This window comes from Periplaneta americana, chromosome 11 (assembly GCF_040183065.1).
Source record: "Periplaneta americana isolate PAMFEO1 chromosome 11, P.americana_PAMFEO1_priV1, whole genome shotgun sequence".
NCBI lineage: Eukaryota > Metazoa > Arthropoda > Insecta > Blattodea > Blattidae > Periplaneta > Periplaneta americana.
In genome coordinates this window covers 149,588,351-149,615,837 of record NC_091127.1, presented here as the reverse complement: position 1 = coordinate 149,615,837, position 27,487 = coordinate 149,588,351, and the positions used below count along the sequence as shown (strand labels likewise).

Genomic DNA, 27,487 nt, shown 5'->3' with positions numbered 1-27,487 from the left:
TTTGTTTTGGTTTATACCCCCAACCCGCGCCAGATATTTCCTGGGGGAGAGCTTATCGAAAAGTGAAATTGTCCGCCTAAACAAATTTCTGCTTCCTTAGCTCCGTTGCTTTCAGTCTCAAGAGCTGCACATGTATTGCTCATTCAGTATTCTCATTAGCCACCAGCTTATCAAATATAAGTTATAAGTCGTCTAACCTTTGATGACTGTGTCAATATTGACTCCAAAGCAGTGCCATTGTTAAGTTTCTTTTATCATAGCATTCATACTGCTTAAGAAGCAAAAGTAGATTCCGTTATGACCAGATTTTGCTACATTTGGAATTGGAAACAAACCAGTCGAATGTCTGAAGTGCGATGCAGCTCTATTTCCTGGTTGCCCGTCTCCATTTTGGCTGCCGATCAAGAGCACGTCAGGCAGAAGCGAACAAGACGGATGGATGAGCTGGACTCCTCGAATCCAAAGTGCCAGCAGACCACACTCTTCCCACTTCCTGACCTTCCTCTGCTTCAGTTGGCTTGTCACGTCTCACAGCTGCCTGGCTGGCGACACAATTTCTATCAATGTCGAACATTTCAGGGATTTGTATTTTTTCTTCTTTAGTTGAATGGTGAATTTGCAAAACGACTTAAGTCCACATTTTGGAGGTTTTGAGTTGAGAGCATGATTATGTTACTGTGTGCAAGGGGAATTGTTTAGTAGCAGAATGACTTTAATCCACGTCTTTTGTATAGTTTTTATTAGCAGCAGAATATTTGGTTAACGGGTAAAACGCCTTTAGTGGTGGACTTAAGGTATATGTACACCCACAAAAAATGATGAAAAAATTAGAATTTTCAAAATATAACTATTTTAATAGAGAATTTTCTCCTCTTTAATTTGATATAAGAATTTTCGACTTATACCTTATGGTTTTTCAGATAAGTCCCATTTTCAAAAATGCTGCGTCATCAGCCACGGTTACTTACTTTTGGAGTGCATTACTTTTGGAGTGCATTACTTTTGGAGTGAACTTCGTAGCAGTCAATCCCCTCGTCCAGCATTGCTTGTAAAATAAACTTCTTTCTAGTCCCGAAATAGATGCATAGATATCAGGGCATGATCATTAGATTGAAAAAACTTTTTTACATAATGAAGTAATTTATAATCTTTTACTGTTAGTCATAAAACTGTAAATTTGTGTGTCAATGATGTTGTACGTCATTTTAATAAGAGTCCAAAAGTAGAAATTAAAATTCTGAGGAGGATGGGCATAAACCCTGGGACAAACACCATCGCAGGATTTGTTGCATCAATGGAAATAGGGACAAAAATGCCAAAAAATAAAACATTCAACACCTAAAGTTAAAACAAGGCGGAGGTATTTGAGAGGCAGAAAGAAGCTGAAACTGGACCGACATGAAGCTGCTTAAGGGGTGACATATGATGATGGAGTCTTCTAGGCTCTGAACGTTTGTGGTTCATTTCCTGTAAATAGTAATTTTAGAATATTTAATTCTTTCAAACACGATATCTCAGTCAAATATGGTGATACCAAGAACGTATTGGTGTCATTTTGAAGCTTGAAATGTCCCCCAGTGTCTGACAATGAGTAAAATGACATTAATATAATTAATAATCATCTATGGATTTTTATATGATTTATGCAACATAAAATATTATTGTAAGTTACATATATGATAATATTTAATTAATGTAAATAAAAATAAAAAAATAGCTCTATGTCAGTTACTAAAGAATAGTTTTAGCTATAAAACAGTGAAAAAACTGTGGCTCTATCTTAAAAACTGCATGAGCTATCAGGTTTCAAGTTGCATGTCAAAATTATAAACAAAATAAGTTTTAAAAACAATTTAGATATAATTTCAAGGGATCTGTTCACTTCATCCTCTTTCTGGTACCATTCTCAATTGTATAAAAATTTTACAAAGCAAAATTATACAAAACAAAATTTTTTGTATGTAAAGGTGTACACATACATTAAGTTTGTTTCTTCTATCAAGTGTTGAAGAAACTTACATAATATGTCATTTAAATCGTACACTCAGCTGACAAATTGTTTTTTGTCTGTTGTCATTGGTAATTCTTTCCGAACTTCTCACGTTTACCATTTCTCCCAGTGCATCCTTCAGTAGGCAGTTGTATTCAGCCAGTGACGCAACGAATTCCCTTTCTACTTCTTGATCATTTTCAGCATCATTCTTTCTCCACACTTTCCAACACAGTGGTTTATCCCCGAGCAATGAAACCATAATTCAAAATATTCGTAAAATGCTTAAGTACATTCGTGATGAAGAAGACGTGAATACATTTTACGAAAACATTATAGCATGGGAGACAACATAGAATTGAAAGATGAAACTAAGCTGTGGTCTCGTTATAACACTCCTAAGAGTTGCCTGTGCTCTTGTGATTAACAAATTGTTCAAAATAATGTTGTTAAGCAATTGCAATAAGGTTATTTTATGATTTTGGTATAAATACATTTAGTTAAACATGTTTATGTGTCAGTAACCTAATAATTATAATGCAGGATTGAAGTTAATTTGCAGAACAACTTAAGCCCTGAAAATAATTAAATTTTTTTAGACCTGAAGAAGACTACAAAAGTATGAATTTTTATAATAAAACTATTTCTTTTACATATCTCTTACATATAAAAAATTATATTATAACAATATATGGTTCAGCGAGGCTAAAAACAGTTTTCTTTAATTTTCTCAAAACTACTTCTATGGAGTTAAGTCGTTTTGCAAATTCACCATTCAGTTATTTTGTATAGTGGTGATTATAATTATAGAGGATGATATAAATATTAATCGTTTTATTTTATTAGTTCTTGTTATGTGTAACGTTCTAATGGGGTTGGATTTATTGACGTTTTACAAGCTTTTAGAAATGTAATTAAGCTTTTACTAAGGAACAAGCATTTAACTTTTGTCAGATTATAAATAAAGAACACTGTTATGAACAGTGATGGTTTAGCAGCAACTAAATTTCAAGAAAAAGTACGTTGCGAGTCTTTTGTGTGGATTTTTCAGTGCTTCTTTATGAAATTACGTTTTTCTGTTTTGATTTCAGAGTAGCGTAACTGATATTTACCCCAATCGAAAGTATTCACTCCAGACTATTCTGTCAGTAAGTTAATTTCCAAACGCTTAGGATTATTTTCTTTCTGAACAGTCACTAACTTGTTTGCCGATACGAAATCCTGAACTGATCGTGGAAAAGCTGGGTGGGTGGAGAGTTGTTTATGAAGTAATGCTACGATTAAATTTGTCGTAGAGATCGACAGTCTCAATCAGTCTGAGAATCGGTTAGCTTTAGCATAAGAGAAAAGCACAGAAAGCGCAACTCTGCTATCAAGATACTGTAGAGAAAGCACAAAGAAAGCTTGCCCATTTGACTGATGCGCAGAGAACGATATTCGGTCCTCGTGCCGTCATGCTCGTTACAGGGCTGCTATGAATCACCTAATGCTGATTACAGGGCGCATTCGAAAGCGCGGTCTTGAACTGTTCGTATCGTGGAGTGTAGCTGTGCAGAGCGGGTAGAAGCTAGCGTTTGCGTTACATATTCTGCGTTTTATCCCTGATATCAGGAGTTTTATGTAGTTCAAAGTGTGTTTGTTAAATAACAGAGTTCTGTATGACATTCTATGTACGTAACAATTCCCCCCGTTTCGCTCTAAATTAAATAAATAAATAAATAGTAAGTGAGTAAATCAATGAATGAATAAATAAATACAGTGAAACCTGTGTAAAGCGACCATCTGAAGTTACGTTATAAAATGGCCGTTTTATCAGGTGGCCGCTTGATTAAGGTTGCGGTTTTTATGAATCAGCATGAAAGTACTGAATTTCACTGACTTTTTAGTACTGTGTGCGTACAACAATCGTGCATATTAATGTCAGCCTCTTCCATTCTTGTAACTAGCCTTTTCAAAACTCAATTTCTTCGCCCTCGCACACTTGAACCATTCGTAAACGAAATCATTCACATTACTAAACACAGATTCTCTCTTCTTTTTTGGCCGCCATGCATATTTTCCTCCCATTGTTTTAATATTTCATCTTAATTATACCGTGTATTTGTGTCCTTCCACATTTGAATATTTCTGCAATTTTTCTCGCAGATGTTCCCTTCTCACTTTCTTCAATCATTTTTCGTCTCGCCTCTAAACTTAATACCGCTCTAGATTTATTGTTAGACTCAAACCAACGTCACAGTTCCTCTGAATCAACTGAATGAAAAGAAGAAAAATTCGTAAAAGCTGGTCCAAATAGAAAAAGATGGAAAGAGGAGAAAAAAATATAAAAAAAATTCGAATGGTTAACTACTGACCTAAAACATACTGTAACATTTTTGATAGAAAACGTCCGTGTTTCAATCCTTAAAAAACGAGTAAGAATTTATAGCTGTGCAGGGTCGGAGTGGAAAGTGACAAAAGAGTCATCAAACTAACCAACTAACCCCAAGATATGGAGGGTGTACTGTTGTATACTTAGCTATTGTACTCGTGATATTGCTCTCTGTCCTCCAACCGTCGAAAAAAAAGGTCAGACAGTATCCTGAAAAAATTTTTGTTGGACAGTGACTGTTATAGTCAGGTTCCAATCCAAAGAGACACCGGCCGCTCGCCGAAGCATGAGGTGGCCGCTAAATAAAGAGACAATTTGTATTGATCTTATGGCAAATCCAATTGGTTCCAGAGAAAATTGGCCTTTTGGCCAGGTGGCCGTTTAAATGAAGTGACCGCGAAGGCAGGTTTCACTGTACACATTGGAGCAACGATAAACGATAAAAGAAATGACCTAGCGACGCTTTGGTATTATCAAAGAATCATGTGTTCATATCGGAGCGACGAGAACGCGGGAAGCGAACATTTTGATTTATCAGTAGAAGATATTCTATGCATTCACTTGAGAGAAGATACATAGGAAATATCAGCTGCTAGGTACAAGGTTAACATAACTTAAATACGTAAAAAATTGAACCCGTTTCTCATCCCAAAGCTAGTATAAATTCATTGTGATGTGATTGGTTCTTGTTATCACATAACGTATCACGAATAAATACACAACTGATCAATTTGTCAGTATCCATGATAATTAATTTAATATTCCGAAATAATAATAAATCGATTAATATTCGGATATATTGACAACCACCGGTAATTATACAGGATTAATATTATCTTAATCAGAGATCATATGAACGAGAAAAGCGAAGAAAATGGAATTTTTCTTTTCCGTCGCTTTTATCGTTACTCCAATATGCACACCTCAATGACAATGCATGTTTCAATTGCCTCTGGTATACCATCGCTCCTTCTTTTATCGTTTATCGTCGCTCAAACATGTACGTACGCTTGAACGACTGAGTTACACCGATAGATCTCAATTTCTTTTCCAGGATTGAATTTGAACTCAATAAGACAAATTTAGGAACATTAAAATTTTTTATAGAGTTTTGTTCTTGGATCACGAAGATCGAAAAACTAAGAGCTACAGAAGTGACATGCTATTGTACGTGATATTTTGATTCATGGCTTAAATTATTGAGCCAATAAGACGTAGGCCTACGTAATTATGTATTTATGGTATTATTTTAAACGTACTCCGTGAAAACCTTCCGTAACGTCTGCTTTGAGCGCCACAAATTTCATTATGACTAGCCCGGAGATCGACTCCGGACTGCTTGGATGTAGAACTAGTAGGGGAAATCCGGGCAAAGCGGATAAGCTAAGAATAAACAATGCCACATGCTATATTTTGGTGCTCCGGAAATAAAAACTTCATGACTTTGGTTGTGACACATGTTGTCCACATATCTACAAAACAGCAATTCGTTTCTCGTACTACGGAGAGTGATATGATTTGAGAAAGAAAATGTAGTTAATTGTTCGCTTTGCCCGGGTACATGGGCAAAGCGAATAATTAACCCGGGCAAAGTGAATATCCCTGTAACGCAAATCAAGCTTTCAGGTATAACTCCCTGTAAATTATTCAAATCCCCCTATAACATTTTCACCTTTCTATTTAATTTCTATTGACTGATAAAAAAATTAAATCAACACATAAACACGATGTTAATGAGTGTAATTGATGTATTGAATATTTCGTCAATCTCTGAAGATGCCGACATCACAGAGGTGGTTTATTCTCAGTGAGCATTAACTGTTTCTTCAGCCGCTGAAGAAGCTGGCACCGCAGAATTTGTTAAATCTGAGCCAGCTGTCGTTTCGCTGATTTCTGTCTCAAGTGGGCGATCTGTAAGTTCATCTGGAGCAAACTCTTCATCAACAAACACATTACGGTTGTATGGCCAGATAGCAGAACCACTGATTGGAAGATTTCATTTCTTCAAGTGCTTTCTTCATGTCTTCTTCCGACCATTTGGCTTGCTCCGTCTTCCTCTTGAAAAATTAAACCACCTGAAAACACATTACGACCTTTTTAAGTAAAAATTAAAATCAGTGTTGCTTATTTTAATTTAATTAGTGTAACTTAATGCCTCCACTATGTAAAATGATCTAACACGCTTTATTACAATACACAAATAAATACAAAAATACAGCTAATACTTATATAGTGGATAAGTTATCCACTTTGCCCGCAGACGCCACTTCGCTTTTCATTTAAGATTATACAAACATAAACGTCAATAATCTTCTTCGTAAGTACGGCATTTTAGAACTAATTCTATCGCCTATATATTACTATCACATATCAAAGAATTTCTGCAGTACTGTATGTTGCACATATGTTTCTCTTACCTTGAAATATTTTAAGAAAACAGTCAATTTTCTTTAAACACACGCTGACTTCTTCTGTTACTAGCTAGAATGATGACAAGTCAGTTCCAGCAGCAAAATCTGGTAGGGATTCTTCCCCAACATAGTAGAAAGCTCTACCTGTTGGCGTTTCTAAGAAATAGGCATTATTCTCTTTGCCCGGGTTATTCGTTTTGCCCGGGTCTCCCCTACGCTAGCTCTTGAGCTACAGGCGCTACGAGCTCCATTTACTATATTGTGTATTGTGCTTATGTGTGCTTGAATTTGAGACTTGATATGTGATGTACCCTATAGTGTAGTCTCTGTCTAAACTTCTGAAGTATTCGTCCGTTGTCTCTCAACAGAAAATTTAAGTAGTTTTGCTTTCTACGTTGCTAGACATAACAAAAACATACTTCTATAGTTACTTCCGTTTGTTCTGAAGTTCAGTCTTTGTTAGTTCCCTGTGTATGTTACAGCTCAGTTTTTATATAGTGAGTCACGCCATTGAGTAAACACGGATAGGGAAGAAAGATCCGTTTTACGCACTTCGAAGCGAAAAATAACTCCTTGTGTATTATTTTTTTCCCGAGAATATTCCTGTGAAGAACATAAATTGAAGGGTGTTATTCCAACGTAACGTTTCTCCACGAAATCCCAAAGTTCACAAAAGAACAATTAAAAATATCCGTTGTAAAATTTAAAACGGGAAATTCATTTTTGGCATATGACTTCTGTCAATCATTAAATATCTATTGACGTAAGTACTTGTGGGGTTGGTGGAACTGGGATCATATGACGTGGATTTAAGCCATTTTGCAATTAAACAAACTTTTTAGTCTATTTACACGTTTTTTTTTAAGATTTTATATTCTTTCTTTAAAGAATTGAAAGTATTGCGGCTATAAGTAAATCATTTCTATAATATTTACTTACTTAAATGACTCTAAGGAACCCAAAGGTTCATTCCCGCTCTTACATAATCCCGCCATCTGTCCCTGTCCTGAGCAAAATTAATCCAGTCCCTAGCATCATATACCACCTCCCTCAAATCCATTTTAATATTATCCTCCCATCTACGTCTCGGCCTCCCCAAAAGTATTTTTTCCTCCGGCCTCCCAAGTAACAATCTATATGAATTTGTGGATTCCCCAAACGTGCTACATGCCCTGCCCATCTCAAACATCCGGATTTAATATTCCTAATTATATCAGGAGAAGAATACAATGTGTGCAGTTCTGCGTTGTGTAAACATAACGAGTAGTAGTAGTAGTAGTAGTAGTGAAGGTAAAGGTAAAGGTATCCCCGTAACATGCCATGAAGGTACTTGGGGGCATTAATAATAATAATAATAATAATAATAATAATAATATAATAATAATAATAATAATAATAATAATAATAATAATAATGTTTCGTAATTCTTTAAAATTGACCGAACAACATTTACTTTCCATTTTGTCTTACGCTCTCTTAAATTCCTACCAAAATACAGGGTGATCCGTTTGGGTATACATAAAATAAAAACACCGTAAAACATTTACTACCGAACTTTATTTGTAGAAAATTTGTGCATACAACACTGAAAGATGGGAGATTTCTCAAAGCTCAACATGACCCACATTGCGCACCCTGCACAACTCATAACGGTGATGCAGTTGTGCCCATGTCCATTGTAACACAAGAGGGGTGATTTGTTGGAAAGCTTGAGTAGTTTTTACACTCAGATCATCGATGTTCCTGAGTTTCTGTGAATAGACAATGTCTTTAACAAAACCCCACACGAAGAAGTCAGGAGGTATTAGATCTGTGGAGTTTGGGGACCAAGCCAAAAGATAGCTGCTTCTCGTACTGGGTTTCGCCTGCGACCTCCTGCATGTTTTATAACACAGAACCTGTTTCTACAAATGTTCGATATCACAATATTATGGAATCGTATTTAGGTACATTACGCATAATAATAATAATAATAATAATAATAATAATAATAATAATAATAATAATAATTCGTGGCGCTACAGCCCATGAAGGGCTAAGACCGACCAGCCGACTGCTGGCTCAAGGCCACATGCCGAAGCATAGGTGGACGATCATCCAACCAGAATGGAGGTATCGTATGGTTAGCACGATGAGCCCCCAGCGTTATAGCTGGTTTGTGTAATCGAATTTCGCTACCTGTCGTAACTCCCCAAGTGCATCACGAAGCTGGGTGGGCACCGGTCCCATATACTGGCCGAAATTTCATGAGAAAATTTCTTCCCCCGTGAGAACTCGAACCAGTGCGCTTCCCGTAACGCGAGTCCTAGGCAGGATGCCTTGGACCACGACGCCACGACGCGGGACTTACGCAAACCATACTCACGTCGAAATTCCCTTTGAACTCTTTTAACACTCTCAAATTTAGTATACCAAAGAACACATTGTGCCCGCTGTTGATTTGTAATAGCCATTTTAATCATATACGATTTTCATTTGTCGTTTCAGATTATGCATTGTTGATTGTCATATATGAAGAGTCCACTGCAAGAATGATGGATGTCACTTTCTTGTCGAAAATGAACCAAGACTGTTAATGCATAGCTTAAGGCATATAGCGACACCTAAGAATGAAAACCTCGTAAGTCGATTTTTTTTTTCGAAAATGCGATTTTCACTCAGATTTATAGGTCTACAATTGCAAAATTTTCATTTTAAATTTTTTTTCATGAAAAAAGAGAAAAATTGCTTTAATTTTAAAATGAAAAGCGCGTATCTCTAGTCATTATAGAAAATCCTTGTATCTCGAAATCATATAGAATTTCCGACTTACGAGCAATCTATTTAAATGTGAAAACCTTGTATGTCGATTTTTTGCTCTCCTGTAAAATTTAGAAAATTAGACATACGAGGTTTTCATTCTTAGGTGTCGAATGTACATACAGAGTTATATGGCATTAACACTGATAGTCATTGTCCAGTAATGATCGGAAAATCACAGTTAAGCTTTGAGCTCTAAGCATTTCAAACTTTCAATTGCTTCTCCTGCAAAATGTATTCCAAATGACATCAATCATTCTTGCAGTGGACTCTTCATATGGAAACTCCCATATTTTAATCATAATATAACCAGCAAGAAATTTTTCCTACTATCAAAATGGCTTTATAGTAATAAATTAATATTATCCATACGCAAACGGATCAGACTGTAGATTACACATTCATTTCAAATCCAAGGCACACACAGTAAGTTAGGAGCGCCTTCTTCTCTGCTTCGTTTAACGAAGATTGTGCAACATTCAAAGATCTTGTATCAAGCCATTGCTCGTATGTTAACACATTACGGAACCGGTATTATTATCTAGCTCACTTTGTGTTATGAACACATTTCATTGAGTGAAGGTTTCATCATTTTAATCTGTTGCTTATCTACCGCCATGTGATACTAACTCTCTTTATGGCATCTGTACACACTTACCGCACCTATTCCACGTAGCCTATCTGTCATATGATCATTAATAAAATGAAACATCATAAGTTTTATCTTATTTGCTTACTTAACTTTTATATATTTGTGATGCACACACTTTTCATTACTCAGTAAATACTGTTTTATTGCAATGCTACATGTATTTAATATACAGGGACATCATTTTATTTTATTAATATTTTTAATACTAACCTGGCTATACCTTTGGATTAACGGTTGAAAACAGAAAACACCGTTTGCTACCCCTCCCACAAACGGAGTTCGATGATACTGATGTAAAATACAAACAAATCACTTTACTAGGTATAGGAGGGAAGAAAAATAGTTCGTCCACTTACATAAACTAGAAAATGTCGCAAGTTTGAGTTTGATAATTTTCATTAGGTTTTTGTTTAATCAAAATACAGTACTTACTTACTTACTTACAAATGGCTTTTAAGGAACCCGAAGGTTCATTGCCGCCCTCACATAAGCCCGCCATCGGTCCCTATCCTGTGCAAGATTAAGCCAGTCTCTATCATCATACCCCACCTCCCTCAAATCCATTTTAATATTATCCTCCCATCTACGTCTCGGCCTCCCTAAAGGTCTTTTTCCCTCCGGTCTCCCAACTAACACTCTATATGCATTTCTGGATTCGCCCATACGTGCTACATGCCCTGCCCATCTCAAACGTCTGGATTTCAAGTTCCTAATTATGTCAGGTGAAGAATACAATGCGTGCAGTTCTGTGTTGTGTAACTTTCTCCATTCTCCTGTAACTTCATCCCGCTTAGCCCCAAATATTTTCCTAAGCACCTTATTCTCAAACACCCTTAACCTATGTTCCTCTCTCAGAGTGAGAGTCCAAGTTTCACAGCCATATAGAAGAACCGGTAATATAACTGTTTTATAAATTCTAACTTTCAGATTTTTGGACAGCAGACTGGATGATAAGAGCTTCTCAACCGAATAATAACACGCATTTCCCATATTTATTCTGCGTTTAATTTCCTCCCGAGTGTCATTTACATTTGTTACTGTTGCTCCAAGATATTTGAATTTTTCCACCTCTTCGAAGGATAAATCTCCAATATTTATATTTCCATTTCGTACAATATTCCCGTCACGAGACATAATCATATACTTTGTCTTTTCGGGATTTACTTCCAAACCGATCGCTTTACTTGCTTCAAGTAAAATTTCCGTGTTTTCCCTAACCGTTTGTGTATTTTCTCCTAACATATTCACGTCATCTGCATAGACAAGAAGCTGATGTAGCCCGTTCAATTCCAAACCCTGCCTGTTATCCTGAACTTTCCTAATGGCATATTCTAAAGCGAAGTTAAAAAGTAAAGGTGATAGTGCATCTCCCTGCTTTAGCCCGCAGTGAATTGGAAAAGGATCAGATAGAAACTGACCTATACGGACTCTGCTGTATGTTTCACTGAGACACATTTTAATTAATCGAACTAGTTTCTTGGGAATACCAAATTCAATAAGAATATCATATAATACTTCCCTCTTAACCGAGTCATATGCCTTTTTGAAATCTATGAATAACTGATGTACTGTACCCTTATACTCCCATTTTTTCTCCATTATCTGCCGAATACAAAAAATCTGATCAATAGTCGATCTATTACGCCGAAAACCGCACTGATGATCCCCAATAATTTCATCTACGTACGGAGTTAATCTCCTCAAAAGAATATTGGACAAAATTTTGTACGACGTCAACAAAAGTGATATTCCTCGAAAGTTACCACAGTTGGTTTTGTCCCCCTTTTTAAAAATAGGTACAATTATGGACTCCTTCCATTGTTCTGGTACAATTTCCTTTTCCCAAATAGCAAGTGCAAGTTTATAAATTTCGCTATATAATGCACTTCCACCCTCTTGTATTAATTCTGCTGGAATTTGATCGATACCTGGAGACTTGTACTTTTTCAGATTTTCTATCGCAATTTCGACTTCTGAAATCGTGGGTTCGGGTATAAATGGCTCAGCAGTTTGTATTTCAATATCGTCCCGATCATTTCTATTTGGCCTATGTACATTTAGTAGTTGCGCAAAATAGTTTTTCCATCTGTTTAGGATTGATGAAGAGTCTGCAAGCAAGTCACCATTCTCATCCTTGATCACGTTTACCCTTGACTGATATCCGTTCTTAAATTCCTTTATATCCTTATATAAATCTCGAATGTTTTTATTCTTACTATTTGTTTCTACCTCATTCAGTTTTTCCTTCAAGTAACCTCTCTTTTTATTCCTAAGTGTACGACTTGCTTCCCGTCTTTCATTGAAATAATTATCTCTATTCTCCTCAACTGGATCCTGTAAGAATTTCAATTTTGCCTGTTTCCTTCTTTCTACTACCATGCAACAATCTTCATCAAACCACGGTTTCTTTTTCTTAGTTTCATAATAACCTATGCTCTGCTCAGCTGCAATTTTGATACTATCTCTGATATTTTCCCACACGCTATTAACATCTAATTCTTTCTCAACTTCGTCGGAACTTTCTAAAGTGGCAAACCTATTCGAAATTTCGACCTGATAATTTTGCTTAGCTTCCTCGTCCTTTAATTTCAAAATATTGAATTTAGTAATATTAACTTGTTGCTCTACTCGCTTGGCTACTGATAATCTTTCTCTTAATTCTCCAATCACCAAATAATGGTCAGAATTACAGTCTGCACCTCTGAAAGTTCGAATATCTACTATACTAGTATGTCTCCGTTTATCTATCAAGATGTGATCTATTTGGTTGTGTGTCAATCCATCTGGAGAAGTCCAAGTATATTTATGTATATCCTTATGGGGGAATGTTGTACTTTTGACAATTAAATTTTTCGATGTGGCAAAGTTGACTAATCTAACTCCATTGTCACTACTAATTGCGTGTAGGCTCTCTTTTCCAATAGTTGGTCTAAAAATATCCTCCCGTCCTACTTTAGCGTTGAAATCCCCCAATAAAATTTTCATGTGATACCTAGGGAACTGATCAAAAGTATGTTCCATTTCCTCATAGAAGCTATCCTTTATATAGTCGTCTTTCTCTTCTGTAGGGGCGTGAGCATTTATAACTATGATGTCGCACCATCTACCCTTAAGTACTAAATATGATAACCTGTCACTGATAAATTCGACCTTTTTTACTGCTGATTTTATTCTTTTATGTACAAAGAATCCTGTTCCTAATTGGTGATTATTGTTTCCTTCCCCATAATACAACAAGTAATCTCCTATTTGTGATATGCCATTCCCATCTAACCTAACCTCTTGTACTCCCACAAAGTCTATTCTATATCTAGCTAGTTCTTTTGCTACTAATGTTACCCCTCCTGTTCTATAAAGACTAGTTACGTTCCAAGTGCCAAATCTCAAAACCTTATTCCTTTGCTGTGGTCGTGCCAGAGAATCAGTCCTATTCCGAGGCTTACTGTAGGAATTCGTAACAAGCTGTTTTTTACGGTGATGGGTTGTTAGCCCTTCGCCCAACCCCCAAGCTGGAGGACCACCCCTTATCGGCTGTCCACGACTGCTTATTCAATATATTCGCAGCTACCCTCCATATCTGGAGGCCGTCTCCTCTATCCGCAACCTGAGGACGCGCCATGCCGTGGTGATAGGGACCCACCATACGTGGAATCAAAATACAGTACAGTATTAACAATGAGTGTTTTTACCCACGAACTGAGTTATCCATGCGAACGTATCCATTATGCAGTGTATATTATACTATCTACAGCACATTAGCGTACAATATAGAGAATGAAGTTAAATTGAAAAATAATCATAATATGGATATTTAAACACATTTTTGAAAATGGTGGCCGTTCATTTCGATACAGGCTTCAGTTTTTTTGTGCATATTATCGCACTATAGACTATTGCATCTAATTCCAATTACCAGTTTCGTCCTTCGTACTAGTAACTCATGCTGAACTAATTCTGTACCTAGTCTATAAAAGAGTACCTTACGTACTGTAAATTCAATCTTCACTTCTGCCCGATCCGAAAAGATAAAATTACTCACACATGCTATCTACTGTCCGTTCAAGTAGTTATGTCGCAGGATCGTAGAAAGAGGGGAAATCACGTGACAGTTAATTACTTAATGAGGCCCTTTTATTTAAGTTATTTTAAACAGTTGTATAATATTACAACAGAAATTAATGTTTTCGGAAAAGAGCCAAGACAGCCCAGCCACTAGCTTGACAGAGGGGCGAGCAAAAGCAGGTGGGGAAATCGGTATGCGACGTAGGCAAACGGACGACAGTACCTGTGCGAAAATATGATTCAATATTAAAAGCTCTTTCGTCACTGGAAAATGCGAATATATTTTTGAAACGTACTATACTCACTAACTCAGTATTATGTGCGACCTTGGTTCTGTGTGGAGGACAGTTGGAACTTCATTAGTAGAAGGGATGGGAGTGAAGTACTGTACATACAGAAACTCAGGTACAATAAAAATTGAAGTAAAAATAAAATGATGTCCCTGTATTTTAATATTTTAGACATGTACTAACATGTCTGTTATAATATTGCGCTTGGTTTTGATCTTATATGCACTTGTCATTTTATAAAAGTATTCATTTGGTACTTACGCATTGATCTGAAGATGACTCAGTCGAGTCGAAAACGTTTATTTTTTTTTATTTCAGTAGATTATTTTATGACGCTTTATCAACATCTTAAGTTATTTAGCGTCTGAATGAGATGAAGGTGATAATGCCGGTGAAATGAGTCCGGGGTGCAGCACCGAAAGTTACCCAGCATTTGCTCATATTGGGTTGAGGGGAAAACCCCGGAAAAACCTCAACCAGGTAACTTGCCCCGATCGGGATTCGAACCCGGGTCACCTGGTTTCGCGGCCAGACGCGCTAACCGTTACTCCACAGGTGTAGACAAAAAAGTTTATCAATAAATAATGTATAAATAACCTGTAATTTGTTATTCATATTAGATAATAATAGAATAATCATATTGTAATTAATTTATTAGTATACCGCTTATCGGTCACTTAAGGCTTTTACGAAGATAGAGAAAGAAGTGATATACGTGTTCGGGTAATGCTATGATCTGTATGATTTATAATATTGCCATTTATAAGTACAATAATTTTTGTCCATCAACGTTAATTTCGTGGAAAAAATAGACCTGTGTTCATACTCAGGGTCTACAGTAGAATTTAGAATGAAAAGTTATGCGTACGGACTATAATTTTTAGTCCAATAACAATTTGAGTTCTTGAAGTAGCCTAATTAAGCCAAAATTCCACAGAAGTGGTTAAATATTTTTTTTAAATTTCTGTTTGTTAGTTATTTCAGTTAACTATGTAAATGTTTGAGATAAAGTTCTGAATCTCTTTTAAATTCTTCCTGTGTGTTTTATATGCTTGTGGTGGAGGTTGAAGCATATGCACAAATTCGGCAACGATAATTTTGCTGACCATAAAAACAAAGGGATTTGTAACATTGTAAAATGTTATGATTTATTTAACGACGCTCGCAACTGGAGAGCTTATATCAGCATCGCCGGATGTGCCGGAATTTTGTCCCGCTGGAGTTTTTTTTACATGCCAGTAAATCTACTGACATGAGCCTATCACATTTAAGCACGCTTAAATGCCATCGACTTGGCCCGGGATCGAACCCACAACCTTGGACATAGAAGGCCAGCACTATACTAACTCGCCAACCAGTGTAACATTGTGATCTTGGATAACTTAATAGTACATTATGCAACGAGCCTATAATGATAGTAATTAAGAAAGCGAGTATGGATGTTTAATGAAACGAGCGCAAGCGAGTTTCATAATTTTCATACGAGCTTCTTAATTACCATTATAGGCGAGTTTCATACAACTTTTTATGCTCGACCATATTTCTAACTTGAAATTACCGGTTTTCAGATGCATACATTTTATTTGTATCTGACAAGATCGGAAGTGACCTTGTTCTAGGTCGTGAATTGAGAGATGTACGCAGACGCGAAAGTATTGATTTTTTCCGAGAAACAATAATGTCATTGACCTTGTGTAATCCCGTTAAACGTGGTATAACTTTGATTATTAAATTCGACATTGAAAAACGAGATGACAAATTGAATTTATTTGAATATTATTTACAATTAACGCTAATTATTATAGTAACAGAGCATAATCTTCTGCGACAGTATTGGATTTCAGCCTCAGTGACTTTTCGCTAATTCTCTTTCGATTGCATATCCGAGAATAATCTATACTTGCGGTTTTATAACGGTACAAAGCTGACTTCTCATTGGCTAAAGACATGTAAGCTGAGTTATCATTGGCTGAAGACCTGTACTTTAATGAGTAGGTGTACTTTAATGACATGCATTAAAGGACTGCTACCAGGTGTATAATTAGTACATTTCGGCATGGTCGAGCATAAAATATTTTACTCTTTACAATATCTCCTTTCATTACTGCTTAATATGGGCAACGATGAAGTATGCATTAATACTGTTCTACCCATGGGCAGGTCTTTCACTGCAAACCCACCATTCTTCAATCTTTCCTATTTTCTGCCTTCCTCTATCTCTCCGCACATGATCCATATATCTTAATGTCGTCTATCGTTTGATATCTTCTTCTGCCCCGAACTCTTCTCCCGTTCACCATTGTGGGTGGAATCGTTATTGAGTTCCCACGTTGGAAAGCGCCATTTGTGGGTGGATGTCGTTATTGTGTTCCCACGTTGGACGCCATTTGAGGGTGAGTGGTTATTGTGACCACACGTTGGGCGCCATTTGAGGGTGGGTGCGTCTCGATGTTGCGTGAGATTCACTCAGGGTAGCCGAGGTACGGTTGTGGTGTAGGTTGATGTCGGGAATAATACCAAGCCGGCTACTTAAATAAAAGGCAGCGTAAACTTCAAAACTATAAGTTTATTGTCGTATCCACTTGGTAAACCCTAGAATATGTATTTCCGGCTGACATATAATTCAATCGTTGGTCGCACTTCTGTATCGACTCTATGGCGGCTCTGAATAAGCTCTATCCGATACTACAAATTCAATACTCTGTCCAGTACACTATGACACGAAGCGAAATAGTAGTCCTGTCGACACCAAACGAAGTAGTTATTCTGCCCTGTATGTAGGGCCGCCGACACGATGTAAAGTTGTTTTGATGATCTCCGCTCCGAAGCGGAATAGTAGTCGTCTATGTCCGCTCCCCGTCACCCTTATTTATAAAAACCTATCCTACGCTAAAACTAACTATCCTATTGGTTAAAAACTACGTCACTAACTGGCCTAAAATCTATTCCCTATTGGTCCAAAGTGACCTCATAAGCTGGACCAAGATCTCTTCTTATTGGGCGCGAAATATGTCATCTCTAAATTTAAACTTTGGATTTCCCATAACATCTAATTAGTTTGTATAACTCACAAGAATACCCGTTCTTTGGAAAACCCAAGCTTGGCAGTATCTTTCCCACGGGTCTAGTCCGACTCCGGCTTTTATGCTTCATCGAGTCTATACGAAACCCCGCTCAAGGTGGCCCTAAATCTGTCCGATGCTGACAAGTGACGAGACACCTGTGTGAGGAAGCTAATTCTAACGAAGTCGCCAGAACATCCCCGCGAATACATGTAATAAAAATATGGAGATATCACTTCGCTAATAAATCGGTCTCTCCCTCTCGTAATTACTGCTTCAAATGCCCATCTACATAACCATTGGAAATTCCCGAAAGAGTTTCCAATGTTATGAGATGTCCCCGCTTTCTGCCTATAACTAGCCTCACAGTTCCCCTACGCTATCAGCCGGTAACACATTATTTACAATACAATCTGATTATAATATCACTACAAGCAATTACAATAAATAATACATATATCTTCACAAGCCTTTCTATGTACACAACTCTCACACAATAAGCACAACAATGTACAATTTATATTCACATTTACATATGTACAATACCATTCATTCACATATTTACAATTGTTTATTCATTGATCAGTTACACACTCTGCGTGCTTGGTTGTACCAGCCGCCCTGTACATGTTCACCTAGCTGTACGCGTGATACTAACCATCCTACTCTTTCTCATTCCTGCCTCCTAGCCTCTCCTGTTTGAAAGGCCGCAAGAGTTGCTTGTGGTACCTTCCAACAGGTTTACTTTTTCCCCTTTCTACCAATTCGAAAGTATGGTCTCCATATTTACTCTTAATTTCGTAGGGCCCCTTGTACAGTAGCTCCATGCGTGAGTAACGTCCTCTAAGGGCGGAAGATAACTTCACGTCCCTTAGCAATACCAAATCGCCGGGTGTGGGCTCCCATTTGTGGCGATATCTTTTAACTTTACCGAGTCTCTACTCAGCCTTTTTCCTCATTCGGTCGAAAGCTAGTTTACACAGTAGTTCCGCACTAGGAGGCTCACCCTCCTGTATTGCCTGCGGCAAACTCTTTATCATAGGATCGGGATCGATCCCTAACATCAGTTTGATCGGAGCTATTCCGGTCGTTGGATTAATAGAGTGGTTCATGACTCTCTCAATCACCTCACATTGCCTAAACCAGTCCTTATGGTTTCGGTGACACAGAATACGGAGGTACAATGATATATCCCTAAGCGCCCTTTCGCAGGGATTACCGCTGGGAAAGTATGCGGAGCAATTGTACAGCTTCACACCCGCATCTTCCAGCCTTTCGCAAAACACTTTCGATTTATGTACCGACACATTGTCACTGAGCACCGCTGTTACCGGGCCGTAAGTCGGTATATAATCTCTAACCAGCTTGTCAGCACACAATTTACTAGAGATATTTCTTAAAGGGTAAATCTTTACAAATTTTGTGAAGACATCGTACGTAACAAATATGTACCTGTGTCCGAAGGACGATGTGGGCATTGGACCGTGTTCGTCCACTGCTACAAGTTCATTCTTTTTACCCCTGATAATGACCTGTGGTACATTGTCATACCTTACATTTAGAGGTTTCGCCCTCTGGCAGACCTCGCAACGAGATATTACCCTTCTAACCTTCTTTGACAGTTGCTTAATATAAAATGATTCTGACATAGTTAAAATGATCCTATCACTCCCAGAGTGACACATAGATAGGTGAAAGTTGTTTATAAGTTCATTCTCCATACTCGCAGGTATGTATATCTTCCACTTCTGGATATCCCTACCATGCAATTTATACAGGATACCAGAGCGCAATCCATACACTTCGTCTTTCACCTGTGAGATTTCTCTAGCTTTGTCCATTAAGGCCCTTATCGTGGAATCCTCCTGCTGCAAATCTGCAATTTTCCGAAATTTTCCCGTCAGAGCTCCATTCCTCGTGGAATCAATTTTCATCACGGCAATTTCGTACGTGGGGGCGGTGATAGTTTCCGGTAGCCCCGATTTGGAATTCAAACGAGAGAGACAATCACCAAAGATATTGTCTGCCCCCGGAATATGTCTAATCGTCACATCATGAGCCAAAATCTCGTGCACATATCTGGATATTCTAGAGTTCGTCAATTTGCATCTACTCAGAAACGCTAGGCTTACATGGTCAGTAAATATGATTATCTGCCTATTAAAGATATACTGACGGAACTTCTGTAGTGCGAAGTACACAGCAGAAATCTCTAGTTCCGTGATTGATGCGTTGCTTTCGGTACGCGACAGTCCCCTAGAAGCTGTGGCAATCACATGTCGCTTATTATCTTCACCTGTCTGACATAGAATTGCTCCATATCCATATGAAGACGCATCCGTATAAATCTGAAAAGGTAGGCTGTCGTTAGGCCTTTCCAACAGAATTGAGTCGGCAAAAAGCAGTTTCGTTCGATCGAATGCTTCCTGCTCTGCCGACCCCCACCTGAATGGTGTATCCTTCTTCAACAATGCTCTGAGTGGGGCTACATGCTTAGCATAATTGACGAGAAACCGATTCTGGTATTGTAGGATACCTAGATATCTACGAACCTGTTTCCGGTTCCGCGGCGGCGGGATCCTCGAAATGCTCTGAATTCTCTCTTGGTCCGGTCTAATTCCGTCAGACGAAATTACGTAACCCAGGAAAACTGTCTCAACTTTAAAAAATGCTGTTTTCCCCAGCTTGACTGTCATACCAGCCTCTCTCAATTTAGTAAGTACAAAATCAATATCCCTAATATGCCTATCCACATTGTTGCCATATATAAGAAAATCGTCAATGTACTGTGCCAGAAAACCTCTCGTCGAATCACCAAAAATTATGTCAAGTGCCCTTAGTAGCGCAGATCCAGAACTCGCGATGCCGAATGGGCATCGGGTATACTGATAGACTTTCCCGTTAAGTAGGAACGCTGTGAATTTTCTCGAGTCCTCGTCCAGCGGAATCTGCCAATACGAACTGGTCAAGTCCAAACTAGTGAATATAGAACAGTCACTGATACGGCCTAACAAAGTGTCCACTGACTCCGTCCTGAAATTATCTTTGACTGAAAACGAGTTAACGTGTCGGGCATCGATCGTTACTCTTAAGCTTCCATTGGGCTTCCTAACCCAGCACAATGCATTTACGTAAGGCGAGTCCGATACTTCTATAACTCCGTCTTTTAACATATCATTTATGACTTCGTCTGCCTGATCCCTTAAAGATAGGGGGATGGGTCTACATTTATGCCGAAATTCCTCCATTCCTACCACCTTAATTTTGTGTGTATACACTCTACACAGACCCGGCGCGTCTGAAAAGACATTTAAATGGCTACCTACAACATCCATTAAGCGTTTTCTTTCACTCTCACTCAGGCCGTGTGCCTGGTTAACTTTATCTCTCACTATTTCGAAAGTATCTGTCTTCCTATTGTTATACGCGTCTACCTGCCTAAGATCGCCCGGCGAATTCTCATTACAATAGCTGGCCCTACCGCTAATGAGATTGCGTCCTATTTGTCTCGCATGGACTAATTCGCCGATACACAATTCGCATTCTCCGCAGCCTACTTGACACACTCCCCTAGTTACCTCGTTACCTTCCCACGGATTAACCTCTATAATTACATTCTTACAAATTTTTAGATGCTCTACAAAAAATAACTCTTCCTGTAATTCTATCTCTCCCGCGGTTCTCTCATCTAACTCAGCTCGAGCGTTATTGCTACTGAATGGGACATGGCCTACACTGCCGTTACCTGCCGTAACCCCTAGTCTGTTTTCCCTGAAATCTAATAGCGCGGGCCATTCATAGAAGCTTTCTACTCCAATAATGATGTCGGTAGTCAACCTTTGTATCACAAGAAAAATCGTATTTAATTTCACGTCTCCGCACTCTAACTCGAACCATACTTGATATTTTACCTTTTCCTTTTTCTTGCTTAGGGCGCCTGCACAGTACAGTGAACATATCGGTAACGTTTGCAGTTTTATTCCTGAATCCCTAACCTTTTGAAAAAATTCCAAGCTGCAAACATTATTTGTGGAGCCCGAGTCCAACAACACACAACACTTTATCCCAAATATTTTAGCATCTATATAAGGCAATACATAAGTCCCATTATTTTCTAACTCTGGGTTAGTAATATCGCTCTGTCTCTTTACGCTTACCGCGTTGGTGGATTCTTTTGACAGTGGCTTACTGCACTTAGCTACAGAAATCTCCGAACCCTTGAGACTTCTGTCTAGCAGTTTCCCGAGTGCGATGCAGTCGGTTCCACTGCTACCTCGTCTCTATTTCTACAATTTATAGGCTCCCGGCCCATATTCATTCTGACCGGACTTTGCTGACGTCCGTTCATGTCTCTATTCCTGCTTTGTCCCACGTTACACTGTGTAGGTGGCCTATTGCACCCTTGTGAGGCCATTTCTTGTAGGACGTCTCGCCTATCTCTCTCCTGCTCCTGTCTCCTCCAATCACCTCGATTTTGCGGTCCCCTGCTAAAATTAGGCTGCCAGAATCCCTGTCTGTAATTCCTGTTCCGAAGCCAGTGTGGTTGGGTTCTAAGCCTATTATTTCCGTTCTCTTGTCTTCCCGTGTACCATCGTATGTGGTTAACCCTACGCACGGGACCAACACCTCCTCGATCGTTCCTCATCCTGTTATGACTACTCTGGTTATTCCTACTATTATTGTAAGGGCCCCCAAAGGGCTGGTCAATCCTCCTCTCCCTGTTGGGACTTTTCCCTCCGTTATGGCCATTATGGTACCGACTATGTGCATTGTTGGGGCTCCTGTCGCAACCCCAGCTACTCTGATTTTGGGCTCCTGTCCTTGGGGATGAAAAGGCTGTACTTGCCCCCTTCCCCGCTTTCTGGTCGGTGAGGCTTGAACCCTTTCCTTTGCCCCGTTCATAATCTGCCTGTCCACTACATTCATAGTGCGTGGCGTCCGAACCATCCAGCGCAGTCAATAAATCTATTGTTTCCCCGAAGTCTCGGGGCCCTGCTACGATCAGATTATACCTTATGTTCTCGGGATACTGCGAAATCACAGTTTGGATCAGCTCTGAATCCGGTATTGGCGGATTGAGGCTTTTCCCTTTCTTAACAATTTCAAGAAAATAGTCTATCATAGAGACGCCTCTTCCCGCGTCAAACCTGCTCTGATTAATTTCCTTCCTAATTCTTTGTTGTTGTCTTTGTCCCCAGTATCTCTCCGAAAATTTTTCTCTGAATTCCTCATAAGTGACATTATCCCCTAGGGCCACTAGCGCCCAGTTGAGTGGTCGGCTCTTTAGGCTCTTTCGTACGACAGTCATTTTTAAGTCATCCGGCACCCCTCTTACTCTAAAGTACGTTTCTAGCTCACTTATGTAGTTATGCGGGTTTGAAAATTCAACCTCATCAAAAATAGGGTAACCAATCTCATTCAAAATGTGAGTGGGGTACTGGGGACGGCCTAAATATGCCTTGTCGTTTACATTTATCAACTCACTACGCACATCATCCCGTGAGGTCTGACATTCCTCACCAACACTATTGTTAACATGTCTTACATTTATGTTGCTACCTGATGCCGGGCTCTCACTTGTGCCCTCTTGTCTAGAAACTGCACGGTCCGAGCTGCTATGTCCGCTTAAATTTGCGGGACTACCCCCATTTAATACGTCGTTTATTGAGTTCAGTTTACTTCTTAATTCTTCCAAACATTCGTTATCCGCCCTTTCTTTATTCTTTATGGCTCGCTTGAGACCGTCCACTTCCTGATCCATCTCACCTATTTTCTCTTCCACCGAATTCTGAATTTCTCGAACCTTCTCCACTATCGTTTCCTCAACAGCTGATTTTAGGTCGCTATTCTCACTAGTAGCGCTATCTCTAACTCTAACTTCTAAATCCTTCATACTTTCTGACATCCTATCCATAGCTATCTTCAATTGGTTCTCCATTCCGATCCCATTCTCGGTTAATTTCCCCTCTAGCTTCTCTATTTTGTCCTCCATCTTGTTTCCTCTTTCCGCTAATTTTGCAATATGATCTCTAATCTCTCTCGAACTTTCCCCCAATCTATTTTCCATTTGTTTTATTTGTTCTCTACTTTCCCTCAGAATCTGCTCTCTACTTTCCCTTGAGTCATTTTCTCTAATTTAGTTTCCATTTGTTTCATTTGTTCTCTACTTTCCCTTGAATTGTTGTCTAATTTATTTTCCATTTGCTTTATTTGTTCTTTACTTTCCCTCGAGTTATTTTCTAATTTAGTTTCCATTTGTTTTATTTGTTCTCTACCTTCCCTCAGAATCTGCTCTCTACTTTCCCTTGAGTTATTCTCTAATTTAGTTTCCATTTGTTTTATTTGTTCTCTACTTTCCCTTGAATTGTTGTCTAATTTATTTTCCATGAATTGTCTCATCTGCTCCCATAACTGTTCTAGCGTCATTTCCCCTTTGCCACTGTCTCTACTCTGTTGCTTTTCCACCGTTCGCTCTCCCTCTATTTCTTGTCCTGCGTTATTCTCGACCTCCTCCCTAATTTCCATAATTTCCTCGTCCTTCCTTTGCTCCATGGTTCCCTTGTTTCTATTTCCTCGTCTTTCTCGTATTTTCCTAACTACCTTACTCCTATGGCTACGTAGTATCATCTATATGCTACTCTGTTATCTATCCGACGCTTGCTTTCCCAATAATAATCTAACTAGGCCTGTATTTGCACTCGACTCACTTCCAACAAATTACGCAATACACTTATTTCACTCTTTCCCCCAAAATATCACACAAAAAAAAAATACATATATATATATATATACACCCGAAATATCACACCAGAAATTGAAACATATACTCTTTATAATTATTCCCCCAAAATATCATATACATATATACACATTTACACGTCTTCTATTCATACTTGCCACAGCCTCTCCGAGTCGCCTTCTCTGGTGGTCCCCGTGTTGTCTTCTCTAGTGTTGTCGTGGTGTCGCGATGGCTTGGTTCTGTTCCCGCCTTCCAGCGTCGTTCCTCGGCTATGCAGGGCTGCACTGCTCCGTCCGGTCCTCCTCGTTGTTTGGTGCTGTGTTCGCACCCGGGGCCGGTCACTGGAACAGCTGTCTTCCTTCGAGCCCCACGTTGGAAAGCGCCATTTGTGGGTGGAATCGTTATTGAGTTCCCACGTTGGAAAGCGCCATTTGTGGGTGGATGTCGTTATTGTGTTCCCACGTTGGACGCCATTTGAGGGTGAGTGGTTATTGTGACCACACGTTGGGCGCCATTTGAGGGTGGGTGCGTCTCGATGTTGCGTGAGATTCACTCAGGGTAGCCGAGGTACGGTTGTGGTGTAGGTTGATGTCGGGAATAATACCAAGCCGGCTACTTAAATAAAAGGCAGCGTAAACTTCAAAACTATAAGTTTATTGTCGTATCCACTTGGTAAACCCTAGAATATGTATTTCCGGCTGACATATAATTCAATCGTTGGTCGCACTTCTGTATCGACTCTATGGCGGCTCTGAATAAGCTCTATCCGATACTACAAATTCAATACTCTGTCCAGTACACTATGACACGAAGCGAAATAGTAGTCCTGTCGACACCAAACGAAGTAGTTATTCTGCCCTGTATGTAGGGCCGCCGACACGATGTAAAGTTGTTTTGATGATCTCCGCTCCGAAGCGGAATAGTAGTCGTCTATGTCCGCTCCCCGTCACCCTTATTTATAAAAACCTATCCTACGCTAAAACTAACTATCCTATTGGTTAAAAACTACGTCACTAACTGGCCTAAAATCTATTCCCTATTGGTCCAAAGTGACCTCATAAGCTGGACCAAGATCTCTTCTTATTGGGCGCGAAATATGTCATCTCTAAATTTAAACTTTGGATTTCCCATAACATCTAATTAGTTTGTATAACTCACAAGAATACCCGTTCTTTGGAAAACCCAAGCTTGGCAGTATCTTTCCCACGGGTCTAGTCCGACTCCGGCTTTTATGCTTCATCGAGTCTATACGAAACCCCGCTCAAGGTGGCCCTAAATCTGTCCGATGCTGACAAGTGACGAGACACCTGTGTGAGGAAGCTAATTCTAACGAAGTCGCCAGAACATCCCCGCGAATACATGTAATAAAAATATGGAGATATCACTTCGCTAATAAATCGGTCTCTCCCTCTCGTAATTACTGCTTCAAATGCCCATCTACATAACCATTGGAAATTCCCGAAAGAGTTTCCAATGTTATGAGATGTCCCCGCTTTCTGCCTATAACTAGCCTCACAGTTCCCCTACGCTATCAGCCGGTAACACATTATTTACAATACAATCTGATTATAATATCACTACAAGCAATTACAATAAATAATACATATATCTTCACAAGCCTTTCTATGTACACAACTCTCACACAATAAGCACAACAATGTACAATTTATATTCACATTTACATATGTACAATACCATTCATTCACATATTTACAATTGTTTATTCATTGATCAGTTACACACTCTGCGTGCTTGGTTGTACCAGCCGCCCTGTACATGTTCACCTAGCTGTACGCGTGATACTAACCATCCTACTCTTTCTCATTCCTGCCTCCTAGCCTCTCCTGTTTGAAAGGCCGCAAGAGTTGCTTGTGGTACCTTCCAACAGGTTTACTTTTTCCCCTTTCTACCAATTCGAAAGTATGGTCTCCATATTTACTCTTAATTTCGTAGGGCCCCTTGTACAGTAGCTCCATGCGTGAGTAACGTCCTCTAAGGGCGGAAGATAACTTCACGTCCCTTAGCAATACCAAATCGCCGGGTGTGGGCTCCCATTTGTGGCGATATCTTTTAACTTTACCGAGTCTCTACTCAGCCTTTTTCCTCATTCGGTCGAAAGCTAGTTTACACAGTAGTTCCGCACTAGGAGGCTCACCCTCCTGTATTGCCTGCGGCAAACTCTTTATCATAGGATCGGGATCGATCCCTAACATCAGTTTGATCGGAGCTATTCCGGTCGTTGGATTAATAGAGTGGTTCATGACTCTCTCAATCACCTCACATTGCCTAAACCAGTCCTTATGGTTTCGGTGACACAGAATACGGAGGTACAATGATATATCCCTAAGCGCCCTTTCGCAGGGATTACCGCTGGGAAAGTATGCGGAGCAATTGTACAGCTTCACACCCGCATCTTCCAGCCTTTCGCAAAACACTTTCGATTTATGTACCGACACATTGTCACTGAGCACCGCTGTTACCGGGCCGTAAGTCGGTATATAATCTCTAACCAGCTTGTCAGCACACAATTTACTAGAGATATTTCTTAAAGGGTAAATCTTTACAAATTTTGTGAAGACATCGTACGTAACAAATATGTACCTGTGTCCGAAGGACGATGTGGGCATTGGACCGTGTTCGTCCACTGCTACAAGTTCATTCTTTTTACCCCTGATAATGACCTGTGGTACATTGTCATACCTTACATTTAGAGGTTTCGCCCTCTGGCAGACCTCGCAACGAGATATTACCCTTCTAACCTTCTTTGACAGTTGCTTAATATAAAATGATTCTGACATAGTTAAAATGATCCTATCACTCCCAGAGTGACACATAGATAGGTGAAAGTTGTTTATAAGTTCATTCTCCATACTCGCAGGTATGTATATCTTCCACTTCTGGATATCCCTACCATGCAATTTATACAGGATACCAGAGCGCAATCCATACACTTCGTCTTTCACCTGTGAGATTTCTCTAGCTTTGTCCATTAAGGCCCTTATCGTGGAATCCTCCTGCTGCAAATCTGCAATTTTCCGAAATTTTCCCGTCAGAGCTCCATTCCTCGTGGAATCAATTTTCATCACGGCAATTTCGTACGTGGGGGCGGTG

At 39.1% G+C, this 27,487-nt stretch overlaps 1 protein-coding gene across 1 annotated transcript; it reads right to left on the bottom strand.

Moving 5' to 3' along the window:
• Nucleotides 1-412: 412 nt before the first annotated feature.
• On the bottom strand, nucleotides 413-24,303 carry LOC138708558 (uncharacterized). Its single transcript, XM_069838674.1, has 3 exons — nucleotides 23,991-24,303; nucleotides 22,253-23,912; nucleotides 413-538 (listed from the first exon to the last, which is right to left on the bottom strand). Exons 2-3 carry the CDS (start codon nucleotides 23,702-23,704, stop codon nucleotides 413-415), a joined length of 1,578 nt encoding a protein of 525 aa, XP_069694775.1. The 5' UTR covers nucleotides 23,705-23,912; nucleotides 23,991-24,303.
• Nucleotides 24,304-27,487: the final 3,184 nt, after the last annotated feature.

Coding starts and splice junctions, on each gene's coding strand:
- LOC138708558 (XM_069838674.1), bottom strand. CDS start 23,704: ATGGAAAATAGATTGGGGGAAAGTTCGAGAGAGATTAGAGATCATATT. Junction 539..22,252: donor ATCGAGGAGGTGTTGGTCCC/GTGCGTAGGGTT, acceptor GTCGCCAGCCAG/GCAGCTGTGAGACGTGACAA.